This window comes from Myxocyprinus asiaticus, chromosome 39, assembly GCF_019703515.2.
Source record: "Myxocyprinus asiaticus isolate MX2 ecotype Aquarium Trade chromosome 39, UBuf_Myxa_2, whole genome shotgun sequence".
Classification (NCBI taxonomy): domain Eukaryota; kingdom Metazoa; phylum Chordata; class Actinopteri; order Cypriniformes; family Catostomidae; genus Myxocyprinus; species Myxocyprinus asiaticus.
This window is the reverse complement of record NC_059382.1, coordinates 5699974-5722015: the sequence shown is the minus strand read 5'-3', so window position 1 is coordinate 5722015 and position 22042 is coordinate 5699974. Positions and strand designations below refer to the sequence as shown.

The 22042-nt window shown below is 37.3% G+C and overlaps 2 protein-coding genes across 6 annotated transcripts; one reads left to right on the top strand and one right to left on the bottom strand.

Moving 5' to 3' along the window:
* Positions 1 to 52: 52 nt before the first annotated feature.
* On the bottom strand, positions 53 to 4837 carry LOC127429789 (40S ribosomal protein S5). The gene is made up of 6 exons (XM_051678995.1): positions 4778 to 4837; positions 4174 to 4281; positions 1174 to 1383; positions 570 to 698; positions 297 to 395; positions 53 to 166 (listed from the first exon to the last, which is right to left on the bottom strand). The coding sequence occupies exons 2-6, from the start codon at positions 4279 to 4281 to the stop codon at positions 98 to 100; spliced, it is 615 nt and encodes a 204-aa protein (XP_051534955.1). The 5' UTR covers positions 4778 to 4837; the 3' UTR covers positions 53 to 97.
* Positions 4838 to 7678: 2841 nt separating this feature from the next.
* On the top strand, positions 7679 to 21790 carry LOC127429770 (calcium-binding protein 39-like). 5 transcript variants are annotated; one of them, XM_051678933.1, is made up of 11 exons: positions 7684 to 7840; positions 11552 to 11756; positions 12590 to 12677; positions 12763 to 12925; positions 13020 to 13184; positions 14577 to 14695; positions 15261 to 15429; positions 15558 to 15617; positions 15908 to 15973; positions 16340 to 16483; positions 17603 to 21790. In XM_051678933.1, the coding sequence occupies exons 4-11, from the start codon at positions 12812 to 12814 to the stop codon at positions 17789 to 17791; spliced, it is 1026 nt and encodes a 341-aa protein (XP_051534893.1). In that variant the 5' UTR covers positions 7684 to 7840; positions 11552 to 11756; positions 12590 to 12677; positions 12763 to 12811; the 3' UTR covers positions 17792 to 21790. The 5 variants fall into 5 exon arrangements, with proteins under 5 accessions (XP_051534894.1, XP_051534893.1, XP_051534891.1 ...); XM_051678931.1 differs by lacking the exon at positions 11552 to 11756 and having other exon boundaries at positions 7685 to 7840; XM_051678935.1 differs by lacking the exon at positions 11552 to 11756 and having other exon boundaries at positions 7692 to 7840; positions 12595 to 12677.
* The last annotated feature ends 252 nt before the right edge of the window (positions 21791 to 22042 follow it).

Below are 22042 nucleotides of genomic sequence, written 5' to 3'. Positions count from 1 at the left end.
CTTAGATTAAACATCGACTTTTCCTTTGCAAAATAAACACAAGGGACAATCATAAGTTCCACTCCTTTATTGTGATCCAATTTATAAAAAATGTATATTAGCGGTTAGATTTGGCCACTCTCTCCAGCTCATCCTTCTTTTTGATGGCATAAGAGTTGGAGGAACCCTACAATAAAATTAAAGAACCACTTAGTAATTTAGCAATTATCATGTAGCAAAAAACACAAGATTCACAGAGGATGATCAATTACTCTGCTTGTGTTGGCAATATTAGCAAACTGCTCTAGCCATCTCACCTTGGCAGCATTGATGAGCTCATCAGCAAGACACTCTGCAATGGTCTTGATGTTCCTGAAAGCAGCTTCTCTTGCACCAGTGCAGAGCAGCCAGATGGCCTAAAACCAAAACAGAACACATAAGCATACACTATCACAAATATGACCAAAACCTTCTCAGTTTTGCTGTGAATTATCAACTTAGTAAGAGGCTTAATAAAGCATCTTGGACTCCAACAAACTTTTCTAACTTTAGAAAAAGAAAAATATGTCTCTTAGGTTGAACAATCAGACCTGGTTGACCCTGCGCAGAGGGGACACGTCAACAGCCTGTCTCCTCACGGTTCCAGCACGTCCGATACGAGTGGAGTCCTCACGAGGGCCGCTGTTGATGATGGCGTTCACCAGGATCTGCAAGGGGTTCTGAGCGAGGAGGAAAGATGACCTTAGTCCAATTTAAGACAGTCTTGACTTCATTAGGCAAGGTAAATAGATTGAATTTCTTGGAGCAGCTGCTTAGATAAAATGTCTCCAATAATGGTCACATCTGTCTGTTTCACAATCCTCAGGGTTTTCAAGGAATATAAATGACAATTGTCATTCAACCTCATGCTGTTCCCAACCCATATGACTTTATTTTTTTGGGAACAAGAAATTAGATGTTAGGTAGTATTGCCAGTCTCAGTCTCCATTCATTTTCATTGTATGGATAAAGAGATGCAATGAAAGTGAATGTTTGGTGTTCCACAGGTTAGTCAAATGGATTTGAAATGACATGAAGCGGAGAAAATGAAAGATTTTTTCATTTTGGGGTGAACCGTCTTTTTAAATTATCTCCCATGTGTCAATGTAAACTAGGTCTATGGCAGTGCTCCAAATGTTAAAAAGTTGTTCTCACCTCACCAGTGAGCAGGTGGATGATCTCAAAGGCGTGTTTTACGATGCGGACGGTGAGCAGTTTCTTGCCATTGTTGCGTCCATGCATCATCATGGAGTTTGTGACACGCTCCACAATGGGACACTGAGCCTTACGGAAACGCTTGGCTGCGTACCTGCCGCTGGAGTGGGGGAGGTACTTGGCATATTTCTCTTTTACAGCAATGTAGTCCTGTCAACAGAGACATGTTGATCTGAATGTTGGGCAAATAAATGGCAAATTGATAAAAAGCACAAAAAAACATGTTCAGGTACCTGTAATTCACATTACCATAATGCATCAAGTAATGTTGTGTAATTCACATATTTCCCAATGGTAATCTGTCATTATTGTAGTATCATACATTCATAATAAAAATATACTATAATGAATTTAACAGCTTAAATTACTGGCAGTACAACAAATACTACCATAATGCACAATACAATTTAACCCTTGTGTGACTTCAGGGACATTTTTGCCTTTTTCAATAAAAAAAATTGTTTCAATCATTTTGGCTGTGTTCATGCCAAGGGCATACATTTTGCCAAGGGAATTTTTTAATTTCAACCTCAGTTCCTATAATACATCTTTAATACACCGTGTACACAAAATAGTTACGCTCAGGACCTTCAGGACAAAAATGTCCTCATTGAAACCCATTAAAATTGCAATATTTGATCCCAGGGCCATTAAAGCATAAAATCATGAATTCTATGATATTATGCTTTCATTCCGGAGCCCAGGCTTCAAAATTGTAATTTTTTATATTTTCCACCAGATGGCATCATTTTTCTCATGTTTAGCCTATGGAGCAAATACAGGTGCATCTCAATAAATTAGAATGTCGTGGAAAAGTTCATTTATTTCAGTAATTCAACTCAAATTGTGAAACTCGTGTATTAAATAAATTCAATGCACACAGACTGAAGTAGTTTAAGTCTTTGGTTCTTTTAATTGTGATGATTTTGGCTCACATTTAACAAAAACCCACCAATTCACTATCTCAAAAAATTAGAATATGGTGACATGCCAATCAGCTAATCAACTCAAAACACCTGCAAAGGTTTCCTGAGCCTTCAAAATGGTCTCTCAGTTTGGTTCACTAGGCTACACAATCATGGGGAAGACTGCTGATCTGACAGTTGTCCAGAAGACAATCATTGACACCCTTCACAAGGAGGGTAAGCCACAAACATTCACTGCCAAAGAAGCTGGCTGTGCACAGAGTGCTGTATCCAAGCATGTAAACAGAAAGTTAAGTGGAAGGAAAAAGTGTGGAAGAAAAAGATGCACAACCAACCGAGAGAACCGCAGCCTTATGAGGACTGTCAAGCAAAATCGATTCAAGAATTTGGGTGAACTTCACAAGAAATGGACTGAGGCTGGGGTCGAGGCATCAACCACACACAGACATGTCAAGGAATTTGGCTACAGTTGTTGTATTCCTCTTGTTAAGCCACTCCTGAACCACAGACAACATCAGAGGCGTCTTACCTGGGCTAAGGAGAAGAAAAACTGGACTGTTGCCCAGTGGTCCAAAGTCCTCTTTTCAGATGAGAGCAAGTTTTGTATTTCATTTGGAAACCAAGGTCCTAGAGTGTGGAGGAAGGGTGGAGAAGCTCATAGCCCAAGTTGCTTGAAGGCCAGTGTTAAGTTTCCACAGTCTGTGATGATTTGGGGTGCAATGTCATCTGCTGGTGTTGGTCCATTGTGTTTTTTGAAAACCAAAGTCACTGCACCCGTTTACCAAGAAATTTTGGAGCACTTCATGCTTCCTTCTGCTGACCAGCTTTTTAAAGATACTGATTTCATTTTCCAGCAGGATTTGGCACCTGCCCACACTGCCAAAAGCACCAAAAGTTGGTTAAATGACCATGGTGTTGGTGTGCTTGACTGGCCAGCAAACTCACCAGACCTGAACCCCATAGAGAATCTATGGGGTATTGTCAAGAGGAAAATGAGAAACAAGAGACCAAAAAATGCAGATGAGCTGAAGGCCACTGTCAAAGAAACCTGGGCTTCCATACCACCTCGGCAGTGCCACAAACTGATCACCTCCATGCCACGCCGAATTGAGGCAGTAATTAAAGCAAAAGGAGCCCCTACCAAGTATTGAGTACATATACAGTAAATGAACATACTTTCCAGAAGGCCAACAATTCACTAAAAATGTTTTTTTTTATTGGTCTTATGATGTATTCTAATTTTTTGAGATAGTGAATTGGTGGGTTTTTGTTAAATGTGAGCCAAAATCATCACAATTAAAAGAACCAAGACTTAAACTACTTCAGTCTGTGTGCATTGAATTTATTTAATACACGAGTTTCACAATTTGAGTTGAATTACTGAAATAAATGAACTTTTCCACGACATTCTAATTTATTGAGATGCACCTGTACATGCTTTTTTCCTATTTTCTGTTTTTTTGTATTATAGAACACTGCAGGCCAATTGAATAAATGATGCAGCTAAAATTGTGTGTGTGTATTTTGTATTTGTGTACTGAGAAATTTGGGTGTAAAAAACAACAGTGGGATTATGTAAGCAAACTGGCATTTAAAGGGTTAAAATCCTAAAAATGAAAGAATATTTGGTAATTATCAGGTTAAAAAATCTAAGTCAGTGAAAGTGGAAAATAATATTTTTATGGCAGTTTTGACGCTGACATTTTTGTCCTCTAAGGTACTGAGTGTGTGTGTGTTTTTTTTTTTTGTTTTTTTTTTAATCTGACACTGCACAAACAATAATAATGCATCAAAATGATAATGCATTTTTTTAAAGCAACATCTAATTCACTTCTTTTGATTTTGGGATGAAATTCAACTACGACATGGTCTTAATAGGTTTTGTGAAATTCAAACCAAAAATGTATTGTGCCCGAATGATCAAACTCCCTTGTAACGAAATCCCAGTGATGAGTCTCTGACATAAAACCAGCATCAAGCAAGAAAATAAACAGATGTGGACTGCTGATCATACCTGCAGGGAGATGTCATTGATTTGCACATCATCTGTGCTCCATTTGCCAAAGAGTTTGATTTCTGGGGTCTCGGCAACAGCCGGTGCAGCCTCCCAATCTTCAGCCATCTATCAGAGAAAATATATAATAAAATAAATGAGGGTGAGTCTTAGTTTACCTATCAGAATTCACGTTGTCAAACTTGTAAAATCATAAGAAATAGTTTTATTTAACATGGCTTCAGCCTTAACCTAAAAAGTACAGCCAAAATTTAAGACATTAATAAAAATAACACATTTTATTCGAAGCAAGTCATGAGAGGTGAATCAAATTACAATCATTTAACTACAATACGGTGACGGGTATAATAACAATAAATCAACATATTCTATTCGCTTTTATACGATTGTTATGTGAGTGGCGTGGGACCGGGATCGTCTTTTCTGATGGAGATGAATCGAATTCATCGACCGCTTGAGGAAAATATTCAAAAATCCTCTTCTGAAAGATTTTACATGACAAAAGATGGCAACATATGGGAAAGAACTCTTAACTGTGTGGTATGTGTATTTTGAGGAACATGGAGGGGATATCAACTCTTTTAAAGAGGTTTTTGTTTGTTACCTTGTAAGCGTGTGTGCGTCTGCCGCACTCGAGCAGGCGGAAAGGAAGAGCGACACGTGGGCAGTGAAAAAAACACTTCCGCTCAATCTACGTCAGTCTTTTAGTCTTCTTCTGCGTTTGTCAATGAACGTTCAAAGAGAACTAGCGCCATCTGCCGTTGAGCAATATGTTTGAACGATTTAAAATATTTTCTACTTTTTAAAAATTATTATTATTTTTTTTTTTTTTAAATCTCATTATTAGTTTCCTATAAAATGTTTACGATTTATTTATGTTCTTTATAGTTTTGGTTTCTTTCCATATTTTACACATTGTTTATTTTATTGACTTTATTAACTTTTAACCAAATTCTGTGCTGCCAACACACAATATTACTTTGTGTTGCTGTTTTATAGTTTTATAACATTTTATTTAAATTCTCTTTAATTATAAATCTTGTGCCGCAGTGATTGGGTGCTGATACAGGTTATTGTTCAGCCAATAGAGGGAGGTATAGCCTGTACTATTTTGAATTTGACACAAACTTTAGTACATACTACACAGAAATATTTCATCTTAGGAATAGTTCACCCAAAAATGAAAATTCTCTCATCATTTATTCACCCTCATGCCATCCCAGATGTGTATGACTTTCTTTCTTCTGCAGAACACAAACGAAGATTTTTAGAAGAATATTTAAACTCTGTAGGTCCATACAATGCAACTGAATGGTGACCAAAACTTTGAATCTCCAAGAAGCACATAAAGGCAGCATAAAATGTGTCCACAAGGCTCCAGTGGTTAAATCCATGTCTTCAGAAGTGATGTGATAGGTATGTGTGAGAAACAGATCAATATTTATAATTTATTTACTCTAAATCTCCACTTTCACTTTCACTTCTACATTCTTCTTCCTTTGTCGCCCCCTACTGGGCAGGGGAGAGAATTTATAGTAACAAAAAGACATGTATTGATCTGTTTCTCATCCACACCTATCATTTCACTTCTGAAGACATGGATTTAACCACTGGAGTCCTATAGATTACTTTAATGTTGGCTTTATGTATTTTTATGTGATTCAGAGTTCTGACCACCATTCACTTGCATTGTTTGGACCTACAGAGCTGAAATATTCTAAAAATCTTAATTTGTGTTCATCAGAAGAAAGAAAGTCATACACATCTTGGATGGCATTAGGGTGAGTAAATGATAAAATAATTTTTCAAACTATCCTTTTCATGAATTTTCTAAGAGGACAAAGTTTTTTTTAGTGTGTGTGTGTTTTATTTTTTAAATTTTTTATTTATTTTAAGAATAACATCAAATGACTGCTTAGCATAGGTGTATTACAGACTGGGCCAATCGTGCCAGTGCCCAGGGCCAGGGCTCTGGGCTGCAAGGTCTCGCGGCCCATCAACTTTGAAAACAAATGTTTATATACTCTTGAATATGTGGGCCCCACAGCTTATAAAAGCCCCCTTCAATAGGGACATGACACTATGAGGGTCCCTAGCCCTCTTATAGGACCCTTTTTCTTTCTTGTTGCTAATAAAATTTTTGAGCCACTCTTTAACCCTATAATGCCGCGCATATCATATTTGATACATGACTCAATACAATCCTCTACATCAACAACATGATCAAAACTTTGCTGAAAACCTGATGTATGCAATGCACTAGATGTCTCCTGCCTCCTGGTGAAAGTTTCCATGTTCTTCTGGAAGTAGAAGACCTTGTAATATAATTTACAAAATGGCCACCTTCATATTGTGATGCACTCATTTTTTGATGTGAAATCATTGATGATTCTGATAAATTCAAATTATCAATAACGTTTATATTGTTACTGATATTTCAAAATTAGTATTTATTGAATTAAAGCAACATGTGCTTGCTTATAGCTTCATTGTTTTATAGAAAAATCATTTTAAATAAGTTTTAAAAAATGAAATTGTCTGACTATTATTTCATATGTTAGGCTTTATAGGGTTGGACTTTATGCTTTGTTTGAAAAGTGCTGTTGAACAAAAACATTTATTACAAAAAATAACTGGGCTTAGATGGTTGGGAAAAAGTAGACTTTGATTTTTTTATTTTGTGTGGTACAAAAGTCTGATTAAACTAGATATGTAAAGTTTGTTGATACAGACTATAATGTTGGTTAGTGGTCAACCGCCGATATAGGTTTTTTAATGGCCAATGCCGATATCTGGCTTCAAAATTAAACATTTTAATATTTTCCACCAGATGGCACCATTTTCTCATGTTTAGCCTATGGAACCTGTTTGCTTTATTATAGAGCACTGCAGGCCAATTGAATAAATGATGTAGCTAAAATTGTGTGGGTGTGTTGGTACGGATGTCAGAGTGTGTTTTATATGTGTGTATTGAGAAGTATGTGTGTGTGTGTGTGTGTGTGTGTGTGTGTGTGTGTGTGTGTGTGTGTGTGTGTGTGTGTGTGTGTGTGTGTAAAAAATAACAGTGACATTATGTAAACAAACTGGCATTTAAAGGGTTAAAATCCTGAAAATGAATGAATATTTGGTAGTTATGATCAGGACTGATGTTGGTTAAAAAATTCACTAATTGAAAGTGGAAAATAATATTAATATATAATATTATTATGGCAGTTTTTTGACACTGACATTTTTGTCCTCTTAGGACCTCTGAGTAACTTTTTTAAATTGTTGCACGAGGGTTAAGTTTAAAACGAATGTCAGTTCAGATTTCATTTTTCTGTATATTTCATTCATATATATATATATATATATATATATATATATATATATATATATATATATATATATATATATATATATATTTTTTTTTTTTTTTTTTTTTTTTTACCTCACCCAGTGTTGGGTACTTTTATTTTGAAATCACACTCGCTGTTGGTTTCCGGAAGTCCGGCGTTCGTGCACTGGTGACTGTATGTGTAATGAAAATACACACACACACACACACACACGGTTGTCTGCACAAAAAAAACCAAAAAAAACTGCCTAACAAATAACACGCTAAACTATAATATTCCAGGATTTACACCGGCATTTGCAAGACAAGACCGAAGGAGACCCAAATAAGGTGTGATTTTGTTTGTTTCCTTCTGCTGTCTTTTTGTTGTTTTAAAACTAAATGTTGTTAAGTGCATACAGAGGCCTATCAGAGCCATCATATACAAAACCACAAATGCATCATTCATATACGCTCTGAAACTGAGATTAGATGTGCATTTAGACTGCATATCTTTTGTGTTTTGTAGCGTCTTCATTGAGGCCTGATTGATCTAAATTCATCACAGTAGTCCTTTCATTGCGCAAAAGAGAAAGACTGTGCCTCTAAACTTAGTGAGTAGCATAGCTAGACAGCATTTTGGGCATTGTAGATACTTTTCAATCAGCATTTTTGGGCATTATATAATGATGATGTCAAAAATGCTGTCTGGGTTAGGTTGAGAGAGTTAAAATACACAAACTCACAGACTGTTGAGCAAACTCAATTATAGGGTATATAGGCTATATCACACGTATAGATATTGGCTGTAGTCTCAGCTCAGTAACAGAAATGTAGATGTACCATCCATGAAACATAAAGCTTTTTGATGATTAGTCTGCTCTGTTGCAGATACTGGAAATGTATTGGCAAATATACGTTGGATTTTGACAATCTGGAAGTGTTTAAAGCTGTTTTAAATTGTTCGAAAGTATGATTTAGGAAATGCATTGTTGTTGGTTTGGTTTATTACCTGCATTTTCCTCTATACACTATATGCTGATTGGTCTGTGAATATTGACAGTGGTTTCAGTTAGGGCACATACATGTTACTGCTTCCTATTTGTGCTTTTCTGGATTTACCTGCCATTTTTATGCACACCTTCCTCTCGCACCGTAAAAACAGAGATGTTTGAATACTGTGTGCAATTGATCAGGAATTTACAGATGTATATCAGCAAGGCTGCAGTTATTTCCTTTTTTGAGATTATCGGCATCCATTGATTACTGTTCCTGCTTCTACAAAAATGTGAATTTTTTTTTTAAATTAATTTTGGAGCTTAATAGAGTGTAAAATGTATATGTTTATTTAATATTTTTATACCTGTCTATATATCTGTCTATCTATCTGTCTGTCATCTACAGTTGAAGTCAGAAGTTTACATACACTTAGGTTCAGAATCAGAATGAGCTTTATTGCTAAGTATGCTTACACATAAAAGGAATTTGTCTTGGTGACAGAAGCTTCCAGTGCACAAACAATACAGCAACAAGCCAGAGATAATAATAATAAAAAATAGAATAAAAATAAAAAGTGAATAGAAAATAAAGTTTTTATAGAAATACACAATAGGACTATATATATATATATATATATATATATATATATATATTACATGTATGTACAGTATATAAATACAAATCTGTTATATACAGAAGCAAGGGAATGTAATGACAGAAGAGGTGTGGTATGTTAGATAAATATAAATAGATTAGGCTGTGTATTGCACATAGTTATTGCTCAATGGGGCAGTTTTAACTGTTCATGAGACGGATAGCCTGAGGGAAAAAACTGTTCCTGTGTCTTACGGTTCTGGTGCTCAGTGCTCTGTAGTGCCAACCAGAAGGCAACAGTTCAAAAAGGTAATGGGCTGGGTGAATGGGGTCCAGAGTGATTTTTCCAGCCATTTCCTCACTCTGGAAGTGTACAGTTCTTGAAGGGAGGGCAGGGGGGCAACCAATATTCCTCTCAGCAGTCCGAACTGTCCTTTGTAGTCTTCTGATATCTTATTTTGTAGCTGCACCAAACAAGACAGTTATTGAAGTGCAGAGGACAGACTCAATGACTGCTGAGTAGAACTGTATCAGCAGCGCCTGTGGCAGGTTGAACTTCCTCAACTGGCGAAGGAAATACAACCTCTGCTGGGCCTTTTTCACAGTGGAGTCAGTGTGGGTCTCCCACTTCAGGTCCTGTGAGATGGTAGTGCCCAAGAACCTGAATGACTCAGAATGTTCAGAATGGTGAGGGGGGTCAGTGTAGGGGTGTTTCTCCTAAAGTCCACAATCATATCCACCATTTTGAGCGTGTTCAGCTCAAGGTTGTTTTGACAACACCAGTGAGCCAGCCATTCAACCTCCCTTCTGTATGCAGACTCATCGTCATCTTGGATGAGGCCGATGACAGTGGTGTCGTCTGCAAACTTCAGGAGCTTGACAGAGGGGTCCTTGGCGGTGCAGTCATTTGAATACAGGTAGAAGAGTAGTGGGGAGAGCACACATCCCTGGGGTGCACCAGTACTGATTGTACATGTGCTGGAAGTGAATTTCCCCTGTCTCACTAGCTGCTGCCTGTCCGTCAGAAAGCTGGTAATCCACTGACAGATAGACATGGGAACAGAGAGTTGGTGTAAATTATTGTGGAGTATAGCTGGGATGATGGTGTTGAAAGCCGAACTGAAGTCCACAAAAAGGATCCTTGCATATGTCCCTGGTCTGTCCAGATGTTGCAGGATATGATGCAATCCCATATTGACTGCATCATCCGCAGACCTGTTTGCTCGATAAGCAAATTGAAGGGGATCTAGAAAGGGTCCAGTGATGTTCTTCAGGTGGGCCAACGCCAGTCTCTCAAATGATTTCAATACCACAGACGTTAGAGCGATGGGTCTGTAGTCATTAAGTCCTGTGATTTTGGGTTTGGGAATGATGATTGAGCATTTGAAGCAGCATGGGACTTCACACTGCTCCAGTGATCTATTGAAGATCAGTGTGAAGATGGGGGCCAGCTGGTTAGCACAGGATTTTAGACAAGTGTGTGAAACACCATCTGGGCCCTTTGCTTTCCTTGTCTTTTGTTTTCAGAAGTGTGGCAGCATCATGTTGTGGGGGTGCTTTGCTGCAGGAGGGACTGGTGCACTTCACAAAATAGAAGGCATCATGAGGAAGGAAAATTATGTGGATATATTGAAGCAACATCTGAAGACATCAGCCAGGAAGTTAAAGCGTGGTTGCAAATGGGTCATCCAAATGGACTATGACCCCAAACATAACTCCAAAGTTGTGGCAAAATGGCTTAAGGACAGCAAAGTCAAGGTATTGGAGTGGCCATCACAAAGCCCTGACCTCAGTCCGCTAGAAAATTTGTGGGCGGAACTGAAAAAGCGTGTGTGAGCAAGGAGGCCTACAATCCTGACTCAGTTACAACAGTTCTGTCTGGAGGAATGGGTAAAAATTCCAGCAACTTATTGTGAGAAGCTTGTGGAAGGCTACCCAAAATATTTGACCCAAGTTAAACAATTTAAAGGAAATGCTACTAAATACTAACAAAGTGTACGTAAACTTCTAACCACTGAGAATGTGATGAAAGGAATAAAAGCTGAAATAAATAATTCTCTCTACTATTATTCCGACATTTCACATTCTTAAAATAAAGTAGTGATCCTAACTGACCTAAGACAGGCAATGTTTTCTACAATTAAATGTCAGGAATTGTGAAAAACTTAGTTTAAATGTATTTGGCTAAGGTGTATGTAAACTTCTGACTTCAACTCTACTCTTACCAGTTCACATGCTTCGAAGTCAAAGACGTTTGTTGCAATGTTAATAAAATATGCAAAAAAAAAAACAAAAGTTATTAGAATCGTATTTTCCAATGCAGTAGGGTGGCTGATCAGAGTGATGCATAACTGACCACATGCAACCATTGCAACTCTAGTGTGGTGAATATTTAGACATATCCCTTTGCATATAACTGGGCAGGCAAGGCAGCTGTCTTAGTGAGCCGTGGCATCTGTGTGGGTTCAGATTTGCATTAGGGGCAGACATGGAGAATGTGGTCACCAGGTCAAGGATTTGGCTACCTTGCACGAAGCTGCATGGAGATTAATCGGCTGGACGTATGGTACTGTGACGCACGGATCCCAAGAACTGCTACATGTACTGTTCAAGGCATATTTGACGTCTGCAGCTGTAGATACCAAGGCCCCTAAAAGTATTTGGACACTTAAAGGTGGTGTGTGTAATTTTATTTTTAAAGTTAAAATGCTTTTTCCCTATCTTCACTATATTTCACTGAAACGTATAAATAAATCAGAACATTGCCTTGTTTGTTTGAGCATCCTAACTGGCCCGACACAGCTGGCTCAACCAATGGCATGAGTTTGTGGCGGGAATACCTGTTTTCCGACCAATTGCAGACTGGGAGAGTGTTCAAGAAACCTGTTTGAAATAGTCATTATTTTATGCCATTGTTTGACACACCTGTGTGTGTGCATCTGAAAGAAGAAAAAAAAAGCAAAACATCTGTAATCATTCACTCAACCTCATGTTGTTCCAAACCCTTATGACTTTCTTTCTGTGAGACACAAAAGAAGATATCAGGCAGAATGAAAGCCTCAGTCACCATTCACTTTCATTTTATATTTTTTCCATGCTTTGACAGCGAATGGGACTGATGTTGTTATTCTACCTAACATCTCCTTATGTGTTCCACAGAAGAAAGAAAGTAAAGTTGGTACAAAACCCATATTAATGAGGATGAGCAAATGATGACAGAATTTTCACTTTTGAGTAAACTCCCTTTAAATGTCAATCTTAATACTGAGTCAGTGTGCATTCTTGAGCAAGGGGCCAAGGGTCAGTAGTACATTACTATTATAGACACCTGGGAATGTGTGTGTGTGTGTGTGTGTTATACCTGTTGTTTAGATAGGGTGTGGTTGATAATGACGATCATGTATATTGCCATGTTTGATCAGGTGTGAGGTGAGCTTTGTTTTTGTGAAGATGTTTTTAGAAAGTGTTTGACTTTATCAACTGATCTATTTCCTTCTGCCTTTTCAGTTTAGTCTTGAATTCTAATGAAGTCAAAGTTGCCCTGAAATTCAGAGAAGTGCTGTTTCATCATCTTGAGAATTTTGTTACATCATAGGTACAGTTCATTTGTTTGTTCGATCTTCGGTTAAACCATTAGTTTTCTCTCCCTCATTTCCACAAATCTTCTGTTTCCTGTTCAGTTTCAGAGGTGGGCTCTCTGCTACCTGGTTATCCTGGTGACGTGTTGCTATGCCATTCCCTTTCGGTAAGTCTCACAAGTGTCCGGCGGACATTGTGAAGAACCTGAAGGACAACATGACCCTTTTGGAGAAACAGGACATCTCGGATAGGAAGGCTGAGAAGGTACCACACACACGTGTTTGGGATTATGCTGTAAAAGGTATCCAGTGATAAATGGTTTGTGAAAGCAATTAATGAGGTGTGCGTGTGTTTGTAGGCCTCTGAGGAGGTGTCCAAAGCTCTGCTGGCGATGAAGGAGATTCTCTACGGCACTAATGAGAAGGAGCCACAGACAGAAGCCGTGGCTCAGCTTGCTCAAGAGCTTTACAACAGCGGTCTGCTCAGCACACTCATCACAGACCTGCAACTCATTGACTTTGAGGTGCATACTGTACTGTATATGTAGTCAGTTGACTAGACCTGAAATCCCACAACAATATATTGTAAATATCACATAGACAGTGTCTAAAAAATGCGGTGCTCCTGTGCGAGGAGCTGAAAAGCAAGGAGGCACTGCGCAACGTTCAAAGACGTCCCTCAAGCGCAAGTTTACATAGAAAAAATATTTTAAAAATAAAACTGCAAGCAGCAATTATTGGGGTTCAAGTGGCATAGGGCCTTTTAGTGTGTGTTACAAGATATTAAGCATTATTCAAACAGCCTGTTTGCACATAAAATAGAGATAAAGCACCATAGTTTTCTGCAATATCAGGTAAATTACCATTGATATATGGACTTTTGAACATTCCTAAGTGTTATAGTGCCACCTATTGTCCGATCTCCACCAAATGTTGCATGCTTCTTCAGAATCGCATCGCAAATGCGTACTACATTTGATGAAAATCGGATGTCGTTTAGGAGTTATAGGTTTTTGGGCCATGCCCATATTTTTTGATCACCCTGTTATAGCCTTGCCATTATATAATTACTAAGCCAGGTAGTTTAAATAATTTTACTGCCCTGTTTCTGATGAGGTTGACTGAAAAACCCATGACTAGTTTGCAGAAGTTTTTTTTTTAAATAATCTAAAATATTTGATAAATTATTTGAGTGACACCAATGGTTCATGAGGCTGTTCTGAATGAAGAGATCAATCATATGATATGAATAACATGTATCTGTGTGAATCACCATTGAATATACAACCATTTACATGCATGTAAAACGAGATGGCACCTCCTAGTGGCAATTTTTTTTAAACATTTTGTACAGACATCTGGGGCAAAGAGTCAAATTTCCAATCTGCCTTTTTTTAACCTTGTCTAATAGCTGCTGAAAGTTGATTGGTCGATTGTGGCCATGTTTTTTAAGATGCGACTGTCCTGATAGAGTTTGATGGCACCCTGGACAAAATTTCAAGTCGATTGGACCAGCAGTCCTATAGTTTGAGCTGTTTTTAGGTTTATCATTGGTATTTCGCTACTGAGGTCAGATAGGACCCGTACATAAGTGTCCCAAATTTGGTGAAAATATCTTGTTTCTGTTTAAGAGTTATAACCAAATAAGTAAAGGTGGCCACACCCACTTACTGTAATTTTGCCATGCCAATGCAACGTTGAATCGAAATTTCAATTTTTATTTTGGATTCTGATTGAGCGAACAGCCCAGGACTAGTTTGCGAAAGTAAATTTAGCAAAAAATCCAGTATGGCGGAAAAATGTTCATGACAGAAATGAAATCGTATCCAATTCCCATCTTAGTAAACATCCATGTGCCTGTACTATGAGACTCTGTCAACCTCAGTAACTAATCTGTGTATCATTTGTTTTTTTAGGGCAAGAAAGATGTGGCGCAAATCTTTAACAATATTCTGAGACGTCAGATCGGCACACGGACACCCACTGTGGAATACCTGTGTACTCAACAGAACATACTGTTCATGCTGCTTAAAGGGTGAGACATGTTTAACATGTTCACAATTACATGTAATTATTTTGAAGACGTTCATTTAATTTTTAACTCGCACTTGTTATTTTTGATTAATTCATATCTAACCATTTAATACAGAATATCTCAAAGATACGTTTGTCAGTTTAGTTACATCAGCTCTTATTTTTTTCCTTATTTCCTGCGGCTCATGGTTAGATAAAATCTTTACTTTTGAAAATGCACTAATGCTACGTTTGCGCCTCTCATCCACTTTGGAATGTCTTTTTCCTCCACCATAAACGAAGACTTTCGAAAATTCGCTACATAACCATATACTTTGGAAAACCTTTGACGTTAGGAAACCGAAAACAGTTTTCAAACGAAAATGGATTAGTGTCAGCATGGCCTAAGAGATCAAAGGCTTCCTTTTGGTGACAAATATATATGATCTCAGATCACTACTTAGTTTTAAGATGTCTTGTAAGTCAGCATTAACAATGGTTACATCTAATCCTACATCAGCCCTATCAGCTTTAAGTCTTCCTCTGACTTTCGATTGAGGCCTTCTCCTCTGAATATGCTCTTGTAGATACGAGTCTTCCGATATCGCTCTGAACTGTGGGATAATGCTGAGGGAATGCATACGGCACGAGCCGCTGGCCAAGATCACCCTCTGCTCCGAGCAGTTCTACGATTTCTTCAGATACGTTGAGATGTCCACCTTCGACATCGCCTCAGATGCATTCGCTACTTTTAAAGTTAGCATATTTACATAAACGTACAAGCTTTGTGAGTTTGTTTTGTCTGGCTGGCATCTTTGATCATTGAGACTTCATATTCGCTGTATAATTATTTTATCTGACACCTTTGTTTGGTTTTCTTCCAGGATTTGTTGACGAGACACAAAATGCTCAGCGCCGAGTTTCTGGAACAGCACTATGATAGAGTGAGTCATCGGGCTCTTCTGTCATTGATTCAGTTTCCATAATTGTCTGTTGTCATTGGCTCAGTTGTCAGTCATTTTGCACTGCAGTCGGTTCCTCTCGGAACAAATTTTTTTATCCTTGATATTATGAAAAACTCTTTACAAAGTAACAGAAAGTGATTGAAATTTGTTTGAAGCAGCTAGCACAGTGTGGCTACCTTATAGCCCTATTGATTTTCCCAAACACAAAGTTCATTCTCAAACTAATGCATATTTTTATTTACCCTATGACTCTCTCTTAACTGCTTTAGTTCTTTAGTGAATATGAGAAACTTCTTCACTCAGAAAACTACGTCACCAAGAGGCAGTCACTGAAGGTGAGAAACAGGCTAATATGAGTGTTCTTGCGGTTGGTTGTGCTTTAGTTGATTTTTTTGTGTGTATGGTTTCTGTGGTATGATCTATTTTTAAATAAGTTCTGCCCCCCCTTGGTTATTGTTGCTTGTTCAGACAAAACTGCCTCATTGGGATTAATTAGAGATTTACTTTTCAAGGTTTATTTTAAGATTTGGAAAAGAGGATACTGCATGTATCCTGTCTGGGTCCCTTGTGTCACTATTATAAGCCTTGTATTGGTCTTATAATATGATTTTATGGTTTTTATGTGTTCTGGTTGTCAGTTTCTGTCGCTAGATTGCACGATTACACCAGATGTGATGTGTTTTATGTTTTTTTTCTTGTAGCTTTTGGGAGAGCTACTTTTGGACAGGCACAACTTCACTATAATGACGAAGTATATAAGCAAACCAGAAAACCTCAAACTCATGATGAATCTACTGAGAGACAAGAGCCGCAACATTCAGTTTGAGGCCTTCCATGTCTTTAAGGTACCAACACACTAACACATAGATTTATGCTAATGTGCACCATCTGTTGCATCCTGTCATTATTTAATCGTCTTAAAGGCGCCATGGAATTGCTTCTTTTGTTTTCTTTCTGTGTTGATGTATTTCCCATTGCGGCAGGACCTATCGAAGGGCTCATCCCTTTTTTTTTTCTTTTTTTTTTTTATAAAGCCAATAGCCTTTAGTATACATCACTCTAATGATTTTGTTATTTGTTTTTACTAATCAGAGGTAGGTGTTTTTTTTTATTATTATTATTGGACAAAAAATTGGGTAGTGCAAAATGAGTCAAATATTTTGCTCTGTTTTCCTGGGAGATAAAGATTAAACTGATTTACCCATTTAAAATGTATAAAGTTAATTTTGTAAACTTTAAGGAGCACACCAGCATGTAGATGAACTAGCTGTTCAGCCGCGATGTCAGTTTGCAGGCAAACCCGGAAGGCTAATTGATCTCAGGATCTTCCTGTGGGTTTTTAGAATAGGGATTTTTGCATTACAAGTTAAATAATATCTGTGGTAAAAATTACTTGTACAGACTTTCATGTTTTGTTGTAGAACATAAATTACACACAGTCATACCGTGGATCATCGTGGATTTTAAACCTGTTGTGTCTTTTAAAAATGCATGTTGGTAACCCGTTGCTAAATAAGGACTACAACCGTTATACATTTCGTAAAGCCTGTAGCTCAGATGCTGATAGTAGTTATAATACTTAAGTAGCATTGTGATAGCAACATGCTTTTTTCAAACATAATAGCTTCAAAATGTTTGAGTTATGACTGGGTAGCATTTATGTTCTAGAACAAATCGTGAAAGTCTCTACAAGTAATTTTAACCACAGGCTTTATTTTACTAAAATTTAGGAAATTCCTAAACGAAAACCATGGCTTGAAAATGCTAATTGTCTTCTGGGTTTTTGGACTACAACCTCTATACAGCTCCATAGACATGGACTAAAAGCCTTAAAAGTCCAACTTTTAAATTTTTGTCTTAATTTAGTTTTCCCTTTAATAAGCATTGTCCTAATTAAAACTTCTCAAGCTTCACTGTTCTAAGTGTTGTGATAAAATAAGCCCTGCCTTTCTCTGTCCATTCAGGTGTTTGTGGCCAATCCGAACAAGACTCAGCCCATCCTTGACATCTTGCTGAAGAACCAGATCAAACTAATCGAGTTCCTAAGCAAGTTCCAGAACGACCGCACTGAGGATGAGCAATTCAGCGACGAGAAGACCTATCTAATTAAACAAATCCGTGACCTCAAGAGGCCGACACCACAGGACGCCTGAAAATGATAAAGAAAGTAAAATAAATGCAAAGGGAATGTCTAGACAATGTTTAGGCAACGTCTGGACAACGTTTTGGCCCTCTGGAACGTTAAGCAGCTGCAGCAACGGGCATGTTTGAACAGATTTGTGTTTTGCAGGAAACGCTAAATGCCGTTTGAGCTTAGTGGATGAGAAAATATGATGAAGATTATTATCAAATTATAAAATTTACTTTGAAAGATACTTGAAAATTAGAGTAAATGTGTTGACTCTGTGGGTTTGTTGATGGTTAGTGTTGCAGCTATGCTGTCACAGCTGTTGACCCTGATTTGACCCCGACTTTATTTTGGGTGTTATAGAAACTACCGGTAATCTAAAATCTTTCTGTGGTTATGACGTCAAATTTTGTACCCTGCTGTAGCTCTCTGTAGAACTAACACAACAGCCTAGTATAACCAGTAGACCTATTTTGGCTGTATGTTTGGACAATTAATTCAACCCTTTTTGACAAGTTGAGGTCTATATATAGGCAAATGTATTGAAAATGTGTACAGGTTGCATTTCAGCCTCAAATAAAAAGGAAAAATTTTTTTTATTATTTTTGCATTAGAAAAATAAAGCTTATTTTGGGACCACCAGGATTTTTCTTTCTTTTTCTTTTTTTTTTTTTTGTGCGCGGTGAGATGTTATTTTCATGGCAATTAAGCACATTTCCCCATTATTTCCCCTCATCATGAAATGCATCCAAATGTTTGACTTGAGTTGTTTGTAATTTCCCTTTATTCTCATAATTTTCATTACTATAATACAGTATTTTTTTTTCCGCTAATACTTTAAAAAAAATACTGTAATACATTAAATTATTGTAGTGAAATTAAAGGTTGTAATACAAATACTAACATGAGATATGAATGATTTATATACAATATATTGTTTACAATTAAAATAAAATATTATTCTTATTTGCATTTTAGTAATTTATGAATATTATGCCTCTTGGATAAATTAATTGGATGGGGGAAATGTGCTTAAGTGTCATGAGAATAATGTCAGACTGCAAAAAGTTTTAATGGTCCTAGATAGGCTTGTGTGTGTGTGTATGTGTATATATATATATATATATATATATATATATATATTATAATGTATACACACACACACACACATTTATATACAGTTGAAATCAGAAGTTTACATACAGTTTTTCACAATTCCTGACATTTAATCGTAGAAAACATTCCCTGTCTTAGGTCAGTTAGGATCACTACTTTATTTTAAGAATGTGAAATGTCGGAATAATAGTAAAGAGAATGATTTATTTCAGCTTTTATTCCTTTCATCACATTCTCAGTGGGTCAGAAGTTTACATACACTTTGTTAGTATTTGGTAGCATTGCCTTTAAATTGTTTAACTTGGGTCAAACGTTTTGGGTAGCCTTCCACAACTTCTTACAATAAGTTGCTGGAATTTTGGCCCATTACTCCAGACAGAACTGGTGTAACTGAGTTAGGTTTGTAGGCTCGCATACGCTTTTTCAGTTCTGCCCACAAATTTTCTATCGGATTGAGGTCAGGGCTTTGTGATGGCCACTACAATACCTTGGCTTTGTTGTCCACAACTTTGGAGGTATGCTTGGGGTCATTGTCCATTTAGAAGACCCATTTGTGAACGAGCTTTAACTTCCTGGCTGATGTCTTGAGATGATGCTTCAATATAGCCACATAATTTTCCTTCCTCGTGATGCTATCTATTTTGTGAAGTGCACCAGTCGTTCCTGCAGAAAACCACCTCCACAACATGATGCTGCCACCCCCATGCTTCACGGTTGGGATGCAAACCTCACCCTTTTTCCTCCAAACATAATGATGGTCCTTATGGCCAAATAGTTCAATTTTTATTTCATCAGACCAGAGGATATTTCTCCAAAAAGTAAGATCTGCACTTGCAAACTGTATTCTGGCTTTTTTATGGCAGTTTTGGAGCAGTGGCTTCTTCCTTGCTGAGCAGCCTTTCGGGTTATGTCGATATAGGACTGGTTTTACTGTAGATATAGATACTTGTCTACCCATTTCCTCCAGCATCTTCACAAGGTCCTTTGCTGTTGTTTTGGGATTGATTTTCACTTCGCATCAAAATATGTTCATCTGTAGGAGACAGAATGTGTCTCATTCCTGAGCGGAATGATGGCTGCGTGGTCCTATAGTGTTTATACTTGCATGCCATTGTTTGTACAGATGATTGTGGTACCTTCAGATGTTTGGAAATTGCTCTTAAGGATGAACCAGCCTTGTGGAGGTCCACAATTTTTTTTCTGAGGTTTTGGCTGATTTCTTTTGATTTTTCCATTATGTCAAGCTAAGAGGCACTGAGTTTGAAGATAGGCCTTAAAATACTTCCACAGGGTTACCTCCAGTTGATGCAAATTAGCCAATCAGAAGCTAAATGGCTAATTGCCTAAAGCCATGACATAATTTTCTGGAATTTTCCAAGCTGCTTAAAGGCACAGTTAACTTAGTGTATGTAAACTTCTGACCCACTAGAATTGCGATATAGTCACAATTGTTGGAAAAATTACTTGTGTCATGCACAAAGTAGATGTCCTAAATGACTTAATTAAAAGACGATTAAATCTGTGGAGTGATTAAAAAATGAGTTTTAATGACTTCAACCTAAGTGATGTAAACTTCTGACATCAATATATAAACAATAGGTATTTGTTTAGTTTTGTTTAATTATGTATTGGGTTTTTTTTTGTTGTTTTGTTTTGTTGTTTTTTTGCCAATGATTGGATGTAGCTGAGCAGCTCAAACCCATTTTAATGCCTACTGGTGGTGACTGGGGGTAGTGGCAGATTGAGCAGCCACACCCTCTGTAAATGTTTTATTTATGCTTCTTTTAAGAACTCTGTATCGTAATAAGTGTTATAACCTTGTATGCAGTACGGGGGTTTAAATGGTTGTCATTCAATACATGGTCAACTTCTGCAGAACGGCTGAAAGGAAATGTTCACCCAAAAATGAAAAGGTGTCATTATTTCCAAATGTGTGATTTACATTGAAACACAAAAGGGTTTGGGCAGAATTACAGACTTAGTCACCAATCCCATTCATTGTATTTAAAAAGATTCTATGAAAATCAGTGGTGGCTGAGGCTGTCGATCTGCCTTCATCTTCTTTTGTGTTCCACAGTCATGTGGGTTTGGAACAACATTGGGTTGAGCAAATAATGACGGTTTTCATTTTTGTGTGAACTATCCCTTTAAATACCACACAAAACTGAGACGGATGTGTAGAGAGGTTTGGGTTAATAATTTTCAAGTAGTTAGCATTGCTGCTTTTTCTTGCTTTACTGTCGTCATGGCTTGCCAAACACTTCATACGTTACCATCTGGGGATGCAACTGTTATTAATAATAGAGACTTTTCTTCATTTTCATGCAGAACTTTGCCTGAATTCCCATAAAACATGTTCTGCAGAAAGTTTACAGTACTCAGAGTAACAGGGATTGACATATATATTACAGTATTTTAATTTAGTGAAGAATGGGATAAAAACAAAAGTAGCTTAAAGATGTCAATTTTTCTTATCTCTGCATATCTGGTTTATTTGGTGGCTAGCAACACACCATAATAAGTGGTTTAGTCTACATCTATGATTTAGGCCAGACCAGACTCTTTCATTGGTCAGCACATGTAACAACAGCCAATCACGGTCGATTTTGAATGCCTGACATCATAGTGGCCCAGAGCATTAAGAATTCTGAGAATTAGAAATGTTCTCTTGCATATAAGTGCATGTTTCTATTTTACAAAGTTATTAGAGTAAGCATGGATGTCTAATAGACAGACTTGGGACCTCTTGGCCCCGTTTCTGTTCAATTCAACAGTCCAATTTAACCAATGTAGATCTTACCCAAGTAATAAGACTTGGGGTTTTGGTGCAGAAATGGTGGGAATTTCATCTGAAATGTCAATTAGTAGCCAGACTAACCACTGGAAATAAAGTTTGGAATAATAAGAATGTTTCCACTGTCTTCTTTTGTCCGATGCATTAAAAATATATCTATCATCTACTTATCTATCTACAGTAAAAGTCAGAAGTTTAAATACATTTAAACTCAGTTTTTCACAATTCCTGACATTTAATCGTAGAAAACATTCCCTGTCTTAGGCCAGTTAGGATCACTACTTTTATTTTTTAGGATCACTCTACCTCCTTGCTCACACATGCTTTCTCAGTTCTGCCCACAAATTTTCTATCAGATTAATGTCA

What these genes read in the sequence shown, in the direction of transcription:
- LOC127429789 (XM_051678995.1), bottom strand. Translation starts at nt 4,281, where the DNA reads ATGGCTGAAGATTGGGAGGCTGCACCGGCTGTTGCCGAGACCCCAGAA. An exon ending in TCAATGACATCTCCCTGCAG is followed by an intron (nt 1,384 to 4,173) that starts GTATGATCAGCA and finishes CTCTGTTGACAG; the next exon opens with GACTACATTGCTGTAAAAGA. An exon ending in AGCTCATCAATGCTGCCAAG is followed by an intron (nt 167 to 296) that starts GTGAGATGGCTA and finishes ATTTTATTGTAG; the next exon opens with GGTTCCTCCAACTCTTATGC.
- LOC127429770 (XM_051678934.1), top strand. Translation starts at nt 12,812, where the DNA reads ATGCCATTCCCTTTCGGTAAGTCTCACAAGTGTCCGGCGGACATTGTG. An exon ending in CGGATAGGAAGGCTGAGAAG is followed by an intron (nt 12,926 to 13,019) that starts GTACCACACACA and finishes GTGTGTTTGTAG; the next exon opens with GCCTCTGAGGAGGTGTCCAA. An exon ending in CCAAGAGGCAGTCACTGAAG is followed by an intron (nt 15,974 to 16,339) that starts GTGAGAAACAGG and finishes TTTTTCTTGTAG; the next exon opens with CTTTTGGGAGAGCTACTTTT.